This window comes from Pezoporus flaviventris, unplaced genomic scaffold (assembly GCF_033815535.1).
Source record: "Pezoporus flaviventris isolate CSIRO_AGI_PZ_B2104156 unplaced genomic scaffold, CSIRO_AGI_Pfla_v1 ptg000056l, whole genome shotgun sequence".
NCBI classification, from domain to species: Eukaryota; Metazoa; Chordata; class Aves; order Psittaciformes; family Psittacidae; genus Pezoporus; species Pezoporus flaviventris.
Genome location: NW_026892604.1, coordinates 838410 through 856185, shown reverse-complemented (window position 1 = coordinate 856185; position 17776 = coordinate 838410). Strand labels below are relative to the sequence as shown.

The 17776-nt window shown below is 41.4% G+C and overlaps 1 protein-coding gene across 1 annotated transcript in view; it reads right to left on the bottom strand.

Moving 5' to 3' along the window:
* Window positions 1-6487: 6487 nt before the first annotated feature.
* Window positions 6488-17776, bottom strand: part of GPT2 (glutamic--pyruvic transaminase 2) — a 29469-nt gene continuing 18180 nt past the window's right edge. The window contains exons 5-11 of the mRNA XM_061469332.1: window positions 16205-16448; window positions 15053-15132; window positions 14325-14461; window positions 13461-13635; window positions 12510-12665; window positions 10382-10494; window positions 6488-9207 (exon numbers count right to left, since the gene is read on the bottom strand). Of these exons, the coding sequence (XP_061325316.1) occupies window positions 9117-9207; window positions 10382-10494; window positions 12510-12665; window positions 13461-13635; window positions 14325-14461; window positions 15053-15132; window positions 16205-16448 (996 nt within the window). The 3' untranslated portion in view covers window positions 6488-9116. The remainder of the gene's footprint in view (window positions 9208-10381; window positions 10495-12509; window positions 12666-13460; window positions 13636-14324; window positions 14462-15052; window positions 15133-16204; window positions 16449-17776) is intronic.

Sequence of the window (17776 nt, the reverse complement as noted above, 5' to 3'; positions counted from 1 at the left end):
GGCTGCTATGAGGTCTCTACACAGCCTTCTCTTCTCCAGGCTGAACAGCCCCAACTTTCTCAGCCTGTCTTCAAACAGGAGGTGCTCCAGTCCCCTGATCATTCTCGTGGCCCTCCTCTAGACTTGTTCCAACAGTTCCATGTCCTTTTTATGTTGAGGACACCAGAACTGCACACAATACTCCAGGTGAGGTCTCACAAGAGCAGAGTAGAGGGGCAGGATCACCTCCTTCGACCTGCTGGTCACACTCCTTTTGATGCATCCCAGGATATGGTTTTCTTTCCGGGCTGTGAGTGCACACTGAAGCTGGCTCATGTTCATTTTCTCATTCACCAGCAGCACCAAGTCTTCTCCGCCCAGCTGCTCTGAATCTCTTCACTGCCCAACCTGTAGCAGTGCCTGGGATTGCTCCCATCCAAGTGTAGGACCTTGCACTTGGCATGGTTAAGCTTCATAAGGGTGGCATCAGCCCACCTCACAAGCATGTCAAGGTCCCTCTGGATGGCATTCCTTCCCTCCAGCGTATTAACCGAACCACACAGCTTGGTGTCATAGGCAAACTTGCTGAGGGTCACTGTCCATGTCAACGACAAAGTTGTTGAACAAAACCAGTCCCAACACCGATCCCTGAGGGACACCACTTGTTACTGGACTCCAACTGGACACTGAGCCATTGACCACAACTCTTTGCGTGCGGCCATCCAGCCAGGTCATTATCCACCGAGTGGTCCATCCATCAAATTGATGTCACTCCAATTTAGAGACAAGGATGTTGTGTGGGACAGTGTTGAGTGCTTTGTACAAGTCCAAGTAGATGATGTCAACTGCTCTACCCCTGTCCCTCAGTTCCATAGCCCCATCAGAGAAGGCCACCAAATTGGTCAGGCAGGATTTCCCCTTCGTGAAGCCATGCTGGCTGTCACCAAGCATCTTGTTGTTTTTCATGTGCCTTAGCATGCCTTCCATAAGAATCTGCTCCAAGATTTTGCCAGGCACAGAAGTGAGACTGACTGGTCTGTAATTTCCCAGGTCATCCATTTTCCCCTTGAAAATGGGGCTTCTATTTCCCTTTTCCCAGTCGTTGGGAACTTCACCTGACTGCCATGATTTTTCAAGTATGATGGCCAGTGGCTTAGCAATAGCAACTTCATTTGCCAGCTCCTTCAGGACCTGCTAATGGATTTCATCAGGTCCCATGGACTTGTGTACGTTCAGGTTCTTAAGATGGTCTTGAACCAGATCCTCTCCTACAGTGGGCCCAAGGTCTTCATTCTCACAGTCCCTGTGTCTGTCTTCCAAGACTTGGGTGGTTTAGTCAGAGCATTTGCCAGTGAAGACCGAGGCAAAGAAGTCCTTCAGAACCTCAGCCTTCTCCAAATCCAGGGTAGCCAGTCTTCCCAATAGCTTCCAGAGAGGGCCCACATTGTCCCTGGTCTGTCTTTTATTTGCAGTGTACCTATAGAATCCCTTCCTGTTAACCTTAACATACCTAGCCAAATTTTGTTCTAACTGCGCCATAGTTTTCCTAACCTAGTCCTTTGCTTCCCGAACAACATCCCTGTACTCTTCCCAGGACACCTGTCCTTGCTTCCACCTTTTATAAACCTCTTTCTTCTTTTGAAGTTTCCTCAGCAGCTCCTTATCCATCCAAGGAGGTTTCCTGGCCCTCCTGCTGCACTTCCTTCTAGTTGGGATGCAGCACTCCTGAGCTTGAGGTAGGTGATCCTTGAATATCAATCAACAGTCTTGGGCCACCCTGCCCTCTAGGGCTGTATCCCATTCAACCTTACTGAGCAGGTTCCTGAAGAGGCCGAAGTCTGCCCTCTTGAAGTCCAGGTCAATGAGCTTGCTGCATGCTGTTCTCACTGTCCTGAGGATCTCGAATTTGACCACCTCATGATTGCTATAACCAAGGCTGCCCTGGTGCGTCACTTTTCCGATGAGCCCTTCCCTATTGGTGAGCACACGCTCAAGCATAGCACTGTGCTGGGTTCAGCAGCAGCAGTCATTTTTCTCCTTCTTAGTAGCTGGTGCAGTGCTCTGTTTTTGACTTTCAGCCTGGGAACAACGCTGATAACACCGATTTTTTTACTTATTGCTCAGTAATGTTTACTCTGACCATGGACGTTCTCAGTCTCATGCTCTGCCAGGGAGGAGGGGAGGCCAGGAGGAAGCAGACACAGGACACCTGACGCAAACTAGCCAAAGCATACCACATATCCCAGCATGTCATGCCCAATATATGAACTGGGCGCAGTTACCCAGGAGGGCTAGATCACTGCTTGGGTCGGGCTGTGTATTGGTTGACAGGTGGTGAGCGGTTGTATTCTCCTCCCTTGTTATTCCCCTTATCATTATTATTATTGGTGGTAGCAGTAGTGGTTTTGTGTTATACCTTAGTTACTGGACTGTTCTTAACCCATGGGAGTTAGATTCTTTCCATTCTCCTCCCCATCCCTCCAGGAGTGGGGTGGGGTGAGGTAAGGGGGGGAAGTGAGCGAGCAGCTGCATGGTTCTGGGTTTTCAGCTTGCCTTAAACCACTACAGTTCTTTGTAGTGCCCAACGTGGGGAGTGAGGGGTTGAGATAACGACAGGTCTGACCGGAGTGTGTCTAATCATATTTGTGATAAGCATTCACTGTTTCGGATTAATAGTCACTTGTCACAATGCTGATTTATTGTCTCTCAGAGTTGTTCTTGATCTCGGAGTTTCAGCGTGTTGTACCTTACTTGCAGCTGGTATTTGCTGTTTTAGTGTTTAGCAGTTGGGGGCCTGGGCTAGGGTTATTGTTTTGCTTTACTTCATGGCAATGACTTGTAATACAAGAGACTCACTGATCATGAATCTGGGCTCGTATGTGTTCCCAGTGTGGTCATCACCTCTATACTTTGGGAGGTACATAATGGAAGTATTTAGCAGTTACACTTTTTTTTTTCCTCCTTGGGTGGTCAGCCTATGAAGGAGACATTCCCTCACACCCTCTGCTCCCTCACCAGGCTCTTTACAGTGGGAGTAGATTCTGGAAGATTTAAAGATCCTGAATATCCTTTCAATGCCCTTGAAAGCACCCTGCTCCTCTTGCTGGGAACCAGCTTGTGGCTACGTATTCTCTTTATGTTTTACCTATGGCGTGACCACCCTGAGAGCGCCCAATCTTGTCCGATTGTGGAATCTAGGCAGCGACCAGATCAAGTCTTGTCTAGGATTAGATGACAACATAGGAGGACCACCAAGAGATCTTCCCCAAAGATGGACAGCCATGAGTGGCTGGGTGTGTGGGACAGTATGGGCAAGTAGCTAGTCCAGTGGGTCCCTCCAGTGCTTTGGAAGCATCAGAGATGGAAGGCAGCTCTATGGAGTCCCCGACGACAGGTTGTAGAAACTGCTGCAGGAGAGGGTGAATCAAATCAGTTTGCTGAGATGAAGGCCATCCAGCTGGCCTTGGACATTGCTGAAGGAGAAAAGTGGCCAGTACTTTATCTCTGTACTGACTCATGGATGGTGGCAAATGCCCTGTGCGGGTGGTTGCAGCAATGGAAGCAGAGCAACTGGCAACGCAGAGGTAAACCCATCTGGGCTGCTGCACTGTGGAAAGATATTGCTGCCCAGGTGCAGAACCTGGTGGGGAAGGTATGTCGTGTAGATAGATGCTCATGTACCCAAGAGTCTGGCCACTGAGGAACACCAGAACAACCAACAAGTGGATAAAACTGCTAAGACTGAAGTGGCTCAGATGGACTTAGATTGGCAACATAAAGGTGAATTGTTTTTGGCCTGGTGCGCCCATGACACTTCAGGCCATCAGGGCAGAGATGCAACATAGAGATGGGCTCGTGATCGAGGGGTGAACTTAACAATAGGCACTATTGCCCAGGTTATTCACAACTGTGAAAGGTGCTGCAATTAAGCAAGAGAAACGGTTAAAGCCTCCTTGGTATGGAAGATGATGGCTGAAGTACAAATATGGGGAGGCCTTGCAGATTGATTATATCACACTCCCACCAACGCACCAAGGCGAGCGCCATGTGCTTACCATGGTAGAAGCAACCACCGGATGGCTGGAAACACGCTGTGCCCCATGCCACTGCCTGGAACACTATCCTGGGCCTTGAGAAGCAGATTTTGTGATAAAATGGCACCCCAGAGAGAACTGAGTCAGTCAATGAAACTCATTTCTGGAACAACTTCATACACAATTGGGCCAAAGAGCATGGCATTAAATGGGCATATCATATCCCCTACCAAATGATATCTCTCTTTGTGTGTTTGTGTATTTATATATATATGAGACAAGAGTGATGGTACATTGAAAAATGTGGGATCTGAGCATGACGTGAATGGTATAGAATAAGGGGTTGATACTGTCCTGGGTTCATCAGTAGCAGTCATTTTTCTCCTTTTTAGTAGCTGGTGCAGTGCGGTGTTTTTGACTTTCAGCCTGGGAACAGCACTGATAACACAGACGGTTTTAGTTGTTGCTCAGTAATGTTTACTCTGACCAAGGACTTTCTGAGTCTCATGCTCTGCCAGGGAGGAGGGGAAGCCGGGAGGAAGCAGAGACAGGACACCTGACCCAAACTAGCCAAAGAGGTATTCCATACCACAGCATGTCATGCCCAGTATATAAACTGGGGCGGTTACCCGGAAGGGCTAGATCACTGCTTGGGTCAGGCTGGGTATTGGTCAGTGGGTGGTGAGCGGTTGTATTCTCTTCCCTTGTTATTTCCCTTACCATTATTATTATTGGTGATAGCAGCAGTGGTTTGTGTTATACCTTAGTTACTGGGCTGTTCTTATCTCTTATCTAAACTGTGGAAGTTACATTCTTTCAATTCTCCTCCCCAACCATCTGGGAGTGGGGTTAGGAAAAAAGGGGGGGAAGAGTGAGCGAGTGACTGCATAGTTCTGGGCTGCCGGCTGGGTTTAAACCATGACAACTATTCAATTGCAACAGAAAATTAAAGGAGTATAGTTCTTACTGAGCAAGGGACAGAGAATAATAGATTGTAACAGGAATTGAAACTTGGGTGTAGCTTTGTGAGCCTTTGTGAACGTGAGATAGAGAATGGCAGTTTTCCAATATTGCAGGAGAGACACCAAAGCCATCTAGAAGGAAGAATTTTTGCTTCTGCCCCCTCCCCCCCCAACAATTACCAAGTTGCACATGCTTATTTAAGTGCATTTATTTTTACAGAGTACCTGTGTGCAGCAGTTCTCCCCTCCTTGTTCCTCCCTTGCCCTATTCCTCCCTCCAATTTATGCCAACCAATTTAGCCTTAACCTCAAAAGAACTAAAGCAATTCAAATGTGCATTTGTGAAGTATCTCACATGAAAACCTGAGACTATGTGTCTGAATATTTATATGTAAATTTATATGTGAATATTGTTGGAGCAATTCCAGGCACAGCTACAGGTTGGGGAGAGAAGAGATTCAGAGCAGCCCTGCAAAGAAGGACTTGGGGTGTTGGTCAATGAGAAAATGAACACGAGCCAGCAGTGTGCACTTGCAGTCCAGAAAGCCAACCATATCCTGGACTGCATCAAAAGGAGAGTGACCCAGCAGGTTGAAGGAGGTGATCCTGCCCCTCTACTCTGCTCTCGTGAGACCTCACTTGGAGTATTGTGTGCAGTTCTGGTGTCCTCAGCATAAAAAGGACATGGAACTGTTGGAACAAGTCTAGAGGAGGGCCACAAGGATGATCAGGGGACTGGAGCACCTCCCATATGAAGATAGGCTGAGAAAGTTGGGGCTGTTCAGCCTGGAGAAGAGAAGGCTGCGTGGAGACCTCATAGCAGCCTTCCAGTATCTGAAGGGAGCCTGTAAGGATGCTGGGGAGGGACTCTTGATTAGGGACTGTAGTGACAGGACAAGGGGTAATGGGTTAAAACTTAAACAGGGGAAGTTTAGATTGGATATAAGGAATTTCTTTCCTGTTAGGGTGGTGAGGCACTGGAATGGGTTGCCCAGGGAGGCTGTGAATGCTCCATCCCTGGCAGTGTTCAAGACCAGGTTGGACGAAGCCTTGAGTGGCATGGTTTAGTGTGAGGTGTCCCTGCCCATGGCAGGGGGGTTGGAACTAGATGATCTTAATTTCCTTTCCAACCTAACTATTCTATGTTTCTATAATACCAAGTAAACCCCTCATCAAAGCTTTCGGGCCACAGTTGATAAGCCTTAACTGACCAGTTGATCTCCAGTGTGAAGAAAGAAGTCTGTCTTGCCTAACTCCTGGTTACAACTCCTTACATAATAAGATACTAATTATGAGCATAAAACATGCCCAAGACCATCTCTGTGTACAGAAAATAGTTTTGTGGTAACAAGTTTGACAAATTTCAAGTCCTTAAATTGGCCGTGATGCAGAAATTAATGATCAGGTAGATGGATTAAAGTAAATACTATTTTGAATATGAAGTTTAATGCCTGATAGTGTAATCCAGCAAGTGCTGCTTCAGTGACAGAGGAAATGGAGAACTATTATCTGTTCTTGTTTCGACATGTGCTTTATTATTTGGAAGTCTCAACCATCTGAAGTACCATTATGAGGAGCACCTGTAGGAGAATCAAACTCAGAAGCATGCATTTGAAAGTCAGCATTGTCTGTTAATAATGAAATTATTTCAGAGACATTGAAAATAAGCATCTTTTCTTAGCTTTACAGGATTGTTCCACAAAAACATACATTAACCTTATCACAGTACATACAAATATTGTAGATGGATAATAGAAATCACCACCCTTCCATATGAGATACCTCAAGAACAAATAGTTATCCCTTATAATGTCAGAAACATAAAAGGCACCATCATAGAATCTTTAGAAAAAACTTAGTTTATGCCATTATATTTTGATTTAAAAGTGTAAGAATTTCTGTCCCAACTTAAAACAAAAAGCCTTTCACACTTGTAAATTATTAGAAACTTGTAAACCTTTAAGTTTTTTCCAGAAGTATCAGGTGCAAATGCAAGGCAAATATAAAATCTGTTGACTTATAAGATTACAAATACTACCCCCATGAAAAAGCTGCAATTACAAAAATATAAAAAAATATTCTAACTCCTGTTATTAGATCTTAGCTTCAATCTACACTGCATCACAAATCCAAAGCCAGATCTCATCTGGACACATTCCTACAACAGGAATGTGCTGTTTGCCTTATTTTTACATCAATGTTCTGACCTCTTAGAATGGTTTTGCTTTCTGGATTTGTTTTATTAGTGCATATTAAGGATGTGGAAAGCACTAACAGATAAAAGGCTGTATTTATCAATGGATAGTAGCAATGTAAGTGTTCTCAGTCTGCTGCCCTACAAGAAGTCTATTTCTACAAGGATAATTTTTTCTCTATGCCTCCATAATAACTTTGCATAGCAGTGCGCCACTTTCATTTATGAACCTGGGACTACTGGTAGGTGATTAAGAAGTACTAAATTCTCACAGACTTCAATAAAGACCTGTGAGAAGTATACCAGCTATGTTGTAGAGAAGTAGTTGCTTGCAGGACAATTACTGGCAACATCTCTTGTCTTCCACACATAAGATATTGGCACAGGCTTTATCCCTATGGTGATTCTCTAGCCCTTGGCTTTAGTAACCTGGATCAGCATAGGGAGTTCAGCCAACTACAAAGGCAGCCTAACAAAGTGATAGTAGACATAAAAATGAGTTTACTTCTAAATAATAACTTAAAAAATAACGACTAGATTAAATGAGACATTCTTAATGAGTAAACATGGTAAATGCTGAGCCTAAGCCTGACAAATACTAATATTTAATGGCTGAATAACAGAAGCTATGTTCCTTCAGTCTTTTATCAGTGCCAGAGGAAGGTGTCCAGCTTCCAAATCCAGAGAAACAGAAGCCTTCTTTTGTTGTGCAGGGAAACTGGCACAGATTACCAGAGTAATACAGCTGTACTCCTAGATGGTGACCTGTTTTTTAATACTGCATTTTAATAAGTACTCAGGGTCATCACCCAGAAGTAAGACTGTGGAAGATTTAAGTGTGAGCTGAACTATCGCTATCTTTATGCTTGGTGCAGGACACTTTCCTTTAAATACCTTTTCTTTTATTAGAAAGCACCCCCAGCCTTCCTTCCAGCCTTCCTCCTGCTAAAGAACATTTGTTAGTCCTTGCCATTTGAGCAGGATTTTGGCCAGCTAACAGATCTCTTGTGCTTCCAAACAAATGTTCTCCATAGATAAAGCAATTCTGAAATAGTGTTATATTTCACCCTACTTGAAAGGACTGGCAGTACTCACATCTGCTTTGAAACAGCATCTTACTGTGTTCCATGTATATATAAGATACGAGCTAACAGGAGACCCATGGAGTTGTTAAGAAAGGAAGTGTTCAGTCTTCTTATGCTGGAATAGTGTGTTGCACAGCATGAACAAAAAGCTATTATTCCTCATTGTGTTTCAGTTTCATAAAAATAGGGTTCAAGGAGACACCATGTTCACTCCTCTGATCAGAACTATATGTTCCAGTCAGATTACGCTGCGATGGCAGGATTTCTTTTAACAGAAGTTCAAAGGTATCTGCACACATCTGCCAAAGATTATAATTTTTTTTAATAAGCACACTATACCTACATGCTTAATCAGATCTGGGGAACACTTCATATTTAACAACACCTCCCCCCCCCCAAAAAAAAAAATTAAACAAAACAATACCTATAATGTAGGATTTTGAATTTTTCTTTAGTAGAATTTTAAGATGAGAAACATGTTCCTTGCTAAACAACTGCTCTTGACATTTGTTTTGTTACCCCCCCCAATAGTAGCATTTTTAATGAGCAACTTGTTTCCCCAGCTTATTGCGTCAAAAGTTCATGAATATAGCTTCCAATCAAGGCACAAAATCCTTTACTATATCTTCTCACTGCTTGCTTCACATCCTTCCCTTTCCCTTAAAAAAAAAAAAAAGTTGGGGTAACAACACCTTCCATACCAGTCAATAAATTTAATAGTCCAATAGGTTGTAGCAGTATCAGAGATTGGTTCTACCTATTTTGAATTCAGTTAAATGAGATGAACAGCACACTTTCAGCACATCTTTGCTCATTTTCTGTATTCATCTTATGGGGGTGAGGAGGAAAAGCCACAGTAGTTTCATGCATATTTTTCAAGAAACTTTATGTGGAAATCTTTCATTTTCTCCAGTAGGATCTTCAGCTTCTCTGCTGGAGGAAGAATGGTCATTCTGAAAAATAATATTTAAAGGATAAAAACAAAACCCACGTTACCTTCAAAACAGACTAAACTGTGATCTTTGCACAGATCTTGATTAATCTCAGGACACAGCTAGTAATGTGTTAAGTTTAATACCTGTTTTGATGTAATTATCTTATTTCCTGCATTTATGCTGTAATTGAACTATACTATTAAACTAGAGCAATTTTTTTCAGTGGGTGAATATGCAAGAATTCAAGAACTGTTATTTTCTGTGGAGTGATAAAGAAGGTTATCAGAAAAAACTGCAACTCAATTTCCATTTTTGTGGTATTTATGCCAATAACATATATTGTTTGAGCTTTAGGGATGGGCAGTTATGGGTAAACACACATTTCTTTCTGAACTGAATTTTTTTTTTTCCTTTCTTCTTCTGCATATTGAGTATGTATGTAAGACCTACAGCACAAAATGTTTTTCCCACACTTGGTATGGGCACGGACTTGCACTAGATTTTTTCTAGAGCTGCGTGCACCCATATACCTAATCCAGCTATCTGGATTAGATATTGTGTTGCAGAGCTTTCATGGCTAAAGTTACCCTCTGTTACTTTGCTTCAGACTAAACAGGACTAAAATCCATGATACATTCTAGCTGTCAGTGGCTCAGCTGGTGTAAACTGCCATTTGTTGGAAACAAAAGCAACAGAGTTTATGTTTACAGTTTTGGTATTAGAAGATTTAGTTCAACATCTTGTTTTGGTAAAGTGGAGAATTATTCAGCATGTTTAAGGAGCAGATTTATAGGGAAGATGCTACTGCATTTTTCATGCACTTCCTCCATACGGAAACACTGTTTAAACGTACCCTCCCAACAGAAAGCAGGGCAATTTTTGTAATGCCTTAGCCAACATTAAGATTACAGGATTAGCTATTATTATTTTTGTATTCATGGAGAAGTCATTTCAAATATTAGTGTATAAAAATAGAATGAAACTATGTCAGCAATCTGCGAAAACTCTGTAAAAGACTGAATAGCTCATCTAGCAGAACAGGTCTTTGACCTAGTTGTCAGTGCACAGAAAATGTGCAGTAGAAATTAAAACAACATAAACTGAAACAAAAATCCTTACATTTAATCAGTAGAGAAAATACTGGCATGGTACTTAGCTTATTACAGTTTGTTTGATTTTAAAGAAACTGCACCTGAAATGATAGCTTCCTTCTCTTTGGCCGAATCCACTTCCAGGTAAAACACATATTCCAGTCTCTTCCAGAAGTTTCATGCAATAGAACATATCAGGTGCCGTTTTATGAACCTAAGGGAATGAATGCTTTTGAATTATTATAAATGTTCCCAATATATAGAATTTCATTGCTGTCTTTCCTCCCGAATCTTTACCTTACATTATTACTTTCTTACTCTGTTTACTAAAGAGAATGAAGTGCAGTTGCTAGTAGGAAAGCTCACATTCTGTATCTATCTCATGGAGGAACAAGACTGAAGAACTTACACAAAACACTTGCTTCAAAAGAAAGGGTTTAGATATTCTTGATTTTCTCCTTGCTTGCAGCTTTTTGTCAACTGTCTCAAAATCCTACTTACAAAAATCTCAGCAACTGACATTTGTTGAGATGAAATTAATTTGAGAGGTGTGTGTTCCACTTTTGTTGGCAGTTACTATATTTTTTCCCCTGAATTATATGCTGACTAGAAAGTCATAGAATAGAATCATAGAATCATAGAACAGTTAGGGTTGGAAAGGACCCTAGGATCATCAAGTTCCAACCCCCCTGCCATGGGCAGGGACACCTCACACTAAACCATGCCACTCAAGGCTTCGTCCAACCTGGTCTTGAACACTGCCAGGGATGGAGCATTCACAACCTCCCTGGGCAACCCATTCCAGTGCCTCAGCATCCTCACAGTAAAGAAATTCCTCCTTATATCCAATCTAAACTTCCCCTGTTTAAGTTTTAACCCATTACCCCTTGTCCTATCACTATAGTCCCTAATCAAGAGTCCCTCCCCAGCATCCTTATAGGCCCCCTTCAGATAAAGGAAGGCTGTTCTGAGGTCTCCACGCAGCCTTCTCTTCTCCAGGCTGAACAGCCCCAACTTTCTCAGCCTATCTTCATATGGGAGGTGCTCCAGTTCCCTGACCATCCTCATGGCCCTCCTCTGGACTTGTTCCAACAGTTCTATGTCCTTTTTAGGTTGAGGACACCAGAACTGCACACAATACTCCAAGTGAGGTCTCACGAGAGCAGAGTAGAGGGGCAGGATCACCTCCTTCAACCTGCTGGTCACACTCCTTTTGATGCAGCCCAGGATATGGGTGGCTTTCTGGGCTGCAAGTGCACACTGCCTGTTCATGTTCATTTTCTCATCAACCAGCACCCACAAGTCCTTCTCCGCACGGCTGCTCTGAATCTCTTCTCTGCCCAACCTGTAGCTGTGCCTGGGATTGCTCCGACCCAGGTGTAGGACCTTGCACTTGGCATGGTTAAGCTTCATAGGGTTGGCATCAGCCCACCTCACAAGTGTGTCAAGGTCCCTCTGGATGGCATATCCTTCCCTCCAGGGTATCAACCTAACCACACAGCTTGGTGTCATTGGCAAAGTTGCTGAGGGCACACTCAATCCCGCTGTCCATGTCAATGACAGAGATGTTAAACAGATGTTAATCAAGGTCCCTTGATTAATAACTATGGAGGTTCTTAAACAGATGCAGGTTAAATGCCTAATCAAATAATCAGCTGGAAACCAGCTCTATTTATTCTCAGCTATGCTGATAAATTTCCCTTTAAAAAATGAATATTAGATGTTAGAAAATGCAGCTCTAATTAGGATCAAAAAGACTTGTCTTTCAGTAATGTAGCTTACTGGCCCAAATGCATAAAGGTAAAAATAGTAAGGAAGCCTCCCTCCCTCTTTCCCATGCTTCCTGGATTGGGCTTGTTTTACAGCATCAGTAGTACACTGCCATTCACAATTCCCATTCCACATTCTGGCCTACCTAACCAACGTACAGGCAGCAGCTTGGACTTTGCACAGGTCCAGCTATTTACCCACCCTATGACTTAATCTATTAACACTAACATCCTCCATCAACATTTTCAACCTGGAAACCTTACCACTGTAATGAAATGCTCCATTTTGTTTTCCTCTCTTAAGATAAAGGTCATGCTATATTTAAGATAATACATAGTCAATAAAGTGCTGCTTTGGAGCTACATGACTTTATCCCTGGAATAAAAAAGTCATCATTAGCAGTGGCAGGCACAAATATTTGAAGGTTAAAACGGATTTGGGTAAAAATGACTGACTGACCTTAGCTTCCTCAATGGCTTTGGAAGGAATAAAGATTCGTGGGAAAGCATACATAGCTCCTTGAAGTGGATTGCAGTGCATTCCTGGTATCTTGTTAAACATGTCTTCTGTTAGTTTGGCTTTTTTGGCAAGATTGTTCAAAACAGACTCCTTCTCCTGTTTAAAAGGAACGTGTTCAGTTTGATGTATTTGAAGTGGCAATAAAACCATCAGAAGAACCTATGATGCTAAGAAGCCTCCCTGAATTAAGCACTTTAAGGGCTTTGCAGAGCTATTAGAGTAAATCACATTCCTAATTCCAGTCATACTCTTTGAGACATCAATGCAAAATGCATTAGCAGGATACAACTACAAAGCATTGCAGACAGCCAATAGCCTGCAGAAGGCTCTATCTGCATGCCCTCTTCTTACATTCTTCCTTCAGAGCATCCACTCTTGGCTATTTTTAGAAACCACATTAGCTGAACCTCTGATCTGATGCAATACTGTAATTTCTTAAGGCAGATTCAGTTTCATTTTTACAAGGAGAAACTCTATTTATAATTTAATATAGAATGCCATGTTGTTCAGTTTTTAGAGGCACTGGATATCCAACAAGGCTGATTTAGAACTTTATTTGAACTTGCATTCCTGTTTAGATTTTAGTAAAAACAAACCTTACTTAGTAATTCCTATGTCTTGCTAAACACAGGAGAGAAGTTAAGCAAGAAAGCTGATCTGATAATGCCTTCTTAGGTTTTTTTGGCTTCTAAACAAAGGAACTGTAACAGGAATAAAAAATACTTGGAAAGGTAGTCACACCGGGTTAATTTAAAATACCCTGCAGAGTTCTGTAAACTAGTGTTATTACAGGATTGTTGGAGAAGAAACGAAAGGAGAATGGTCTCTGTGCAAATTGTGAGTTCACAGTACTTAGATTTAGGAAATGCACAAAAGAACGTTATTGCTGACCTTTATGAACTGTGAGTAAGATTCTTCTCCCGGTATTGGAGGATTCACTACAACATCCATTGCTGCTTGTCCTGAGACTGGAGGGCAAAGGCGAACAGAAAGCAGCTTAACAAGCTGTCCTTTAATTTCTGGGTGCAAGTTAAGGACCTCCATGTAACCTCCTCTGTAGCCACACCTGTGATTAAAGTGAACAGAAAAGTTTAGTTAACCTCGAGTGTAAAAGTACTGGAAAAGCAATTAAAGTGACTGCAGAAGTGGAAAGACAATTAATGAGGATCTTAAAATCTGTAACACATAGATTGTTGAAACAGCTGCTATACTGATGTTTTAAGATGAAATTAAATGCTATATCATTAAGCTTTGGTATCCCGTCCAGAGAAGAAGGTGTACATGCAGCTTCCCCATTAGGCAAGTTAACAACATGGACTATTCACTCTTAAGAACAAGAGCACATGGCTGTAGCAGCATTCGTTTAATCAGAAAATTATTTTTCTTCCATCTCTTCCTCCTCAGAACAACCAAATCCGAGCATTTGTAATATTAAACATCCCAGTCATTCTTGAGCTATTCCTTTGACTGTTGGAGACCATATTTTCCTTTATCACACGTCCAGTTTAGGACTGTAGGATTTCACCTTTGTGGAACTGAGGCATTAGGTGTCTGAAATAAATACACTTATTTTTTGGTACTTTGAAAACCACTGAGCTAATCCATTACTTTGTGCTTTAAATGCTTGCCTTCCTTTTCTTAATTGTTTTTAGTTAAAATTATAATAGAAGGTGATTACCTTCAGGCTACTAACATGAATGGCTGTCCAACCATATTAATGAGGAAAATGAAATAAAAAAAAAAAAGCAGACTTACTCGCCCATGTATCCCTTAGAGGTGGAGTGAAAAGAGGCCAGCTCAACATTGTTATAGTACTCGGGTCCCATCTCATAGAGAATCTTTTTGAAAGAATGAAACTGGCATCCTTCAGAGTACACATTGTCCTGGTAAACCTGAACAGTCAGAAGACATTAATGTGCTCTGTTCCCCCAACTAAAGATAAAATATGACCTTTTAGAGAGCCAGGTCTGAAGAAAACAGTAGTAACACTCAAAACTTAAACCCATTAAAAGACACAAGGTTCTTGTGTCTTTTTTGTTTAATAATAGTTAATTATTTGTTTATAATTATTATTAATTATTAATTATTGATAGTTACTGTATCATGCATTTTATCTTATGTGGCCATACTTAACAGTTTAGTCTTTGGAAGGATAGCGAGTGTCTGTGTATAACTTAACCTTTTCTTGTATTTTTTAATTGATTTTCCTTCTGTTTCTTTCATTTGAAGTAGTCTGAGTATCACATAGGTTTTTAGGTCAGTTCCAGCAAAGTTCCTCCTTGTGTGTCCTTGCTTATGTCCCCTGCTCTTTCTAGTTCAAATCCAGATCAAGACACCTCTCATATTAATCCTCTGATATTAAGAATATTGCATGTTGTTCATGGCTTAAAATAATAATAGACAATCTGTTCCTTGTACCAATATCACACATGGAAAAAAATTACTCTTAGCTATGCATTAGGGAGAACAGAATATCCCATTACCTCATCAGCCAGAAGAAAAAGTTTCTCTTCCCAAGCAAAGTGTATTACATCTTCAGTGGTCTTTCTGTTTTGCACCTGTCCTATGGTTTGATTTTTAAAGCAAGAAGAAAGTTAGTGGAACATTTATATGTACACAAATCTTTTCACCAAGACCTAGTTAAACTATTAGCTTTGCAGTAAGACATCCCTCTTTCTCAGGAAAGTGCTATTGAATTTTATAATTCAATTTAGTAAGTGTGAAATTAAAGAAAATTTTTGGAGGATTTATGGTTCAAGCTAACTTAGTCTATCTCAAGCAAAGGAAGTGTGAGATACAGTAATTTAACTTACTAAGAGTATAGAATCATAGAATAGAATCATAGAATAGTTAGGGTTGGAAAGGAACTTAAGACCATCAAGTTCCAACCCCCCTGCCATGGGCAGGGACACCTCACACTAAACCATGCCACCCAAGGCTCTCTCCAACCTGTCCTTGAGCACTGCCAGGGATGGAGCATTCACAGCTTCCTTGGGCAACCCATTCCAGTACTTCACCACCCTAACAGTTAAGAATTTCTTCATTACATCCAATCTAAACTTCCCGTATTTAAGTTTTAACCCATTACGCCTTGTCCTGTCACTGCCCTAATGAATAGTCCATCCCCAGCATGTACTCCATATGTAACTGATCAGTTGAAATACTCACATGCATGATGGTTAAGTGGGAGCTAGTTTCTCACTAATCAACCTCAGCTACTCAAAAAACTAAATTATTTTGAGTGCAACAGTGGTTGCCACAGAGTTCAGAGTGTTTAGTCATGTTCAGTCATTGCCTTTCAGTGGCAAGAGGCTACAGGCCATGTCAGAGACAAGATCTTTGATAAAGACCAGAAGGATCAAGTGATTCCACAAGTCTGCAGAAGTTTACTGGAAGCAGTGGCTTCAAATGGTATCCAGTGAAGTGAGCCTGCTCCCCTGTCTTCCCAAATCCCTGGAGTTCCATGACACTGAAGTAAGTAACACATGCTGTCCTACTTAAACCACTGATCTCTAGAATTCAATGTTATATATTTAATAGGTTTTCAGAATTTGCCTGTGATTTCAAATGAATGGAAGAAGGAAAAACCCCAAAACAGTGTTAAAACCCATCCATTAACAAAGATTGCTACAGACCTGTGGGGTTTCCAGGGTTGATGATGCAGAGGACTTTCGGATTGCAGTATGCCTTAGCTTCCTTCAGGGAACGGCGAAGTTCATTCACATCTAGTGCCCAGCAATTTTCTTCATCCAAATAGTAGTTCACCTGGATAGCATCTAGATCAGATATGGCTGCTGAATATAAGGGATACTGTGGTATAGGGATCATCACCCCTGTTCGGGATTTTCCATCTCCTGAGACCAGGATCTTTAAAATGGTCTGGGGAAAAAGTAGGAATTTAGAAAAAAGAAGAAGAAAGAAAAACTCACACACCAGAATTAATAGTATACGCTAAAATAAGCTACTGATCTTCCTTCTTAAAAAGTCTGGAGTTAAGGCATCCAGAAGCATACAGTCATCTTCTTGTATCAAAAGGCATTGATTTATTTCAAGCTAAGTTACTGACTGAGGGAGGATGGTCTAATTCAGCTCAATAGAATTCTTCTGAATGTCATGGCTTCTAAAGATCATGTCAGATCAATTGCAAGATTTAGGAATAAGCTTAAGGGAATAAGCCAGAAGGAATATAAGGATCATGATTCTTCTAGTGTCCCCAGTTGTAAGCAAACTACAACAGACTCAGCTAGTTCTTGCTTGTTGCTTTCCACTTACCTCACCAACCTCACATGGCCAATGACTAAACCCAAAAATTAGAACTAGGGCCTGTGGAGGTTCTCCATTGGAACAGAGACATACAGAGATTAGCAGCAATTGTGTCCAGGTGGGAACAAAACTACAAACTCACATTATAGTTTCATTTTCAAGTAACTGAAGAGACATCTTGGGATGGAAAACCAATATATTGTATGTAGTTTATGTTCAGAAGATACAGCTAGAAATGCCTGTGCTGAAGTCAGTCCATAGGATTTGTCTGTGCCTATCAATTGTGTGTCTGTGTAGGCTTTTTACATGTGAATTAGATAAAAGAGTGCATATGCTACAGGAATGGAGAGATTTCTTGCCTTTATAATGAAGGGAGAACTCTGAAGTACAGGTGCAATCAAAACAGGCATCCTTATCAATAGGTAATTGACAGTGTAAAACAAAAAATACCTCTTCAGATATAATAGCAGTATCCTTGAACTTTCTTGCTGGTTCTAGAATGAAATCTGCCTTTCTGTGCCCCTTATCACATACTAACTTAGCTGCTAAGCTAATGATTTATAATCAGCATAATTTTGCACCCACCACTAGTTTAAAAATATCAATTATCCAAAACGTATAATCAAGACAAAGTGCAAATTTAAAAACGCTTTAACACCCTCTGTCCCCAAAGTTATGAAACAATATATGTTTTATCCTTGGAAGTGCCAAATAATGAGACTCATTGTACTGCTGACTTTTCATCGCTGGTGAAATCAAGTAAGCATGGTACAGATTTGACATGGTATGCTGCTATTCCTGACAAGCCACCAGGTTAAAGCTTGGCATCAAAAACTCTGGAAAGCCAATTCACTAGAGCAACTGGAGAACTGCTTGTACCAGAACACTGTCATTCTTAACCCTGCCACTAGATGTCATTTTTAATAAAACAACAAAACCCGAAC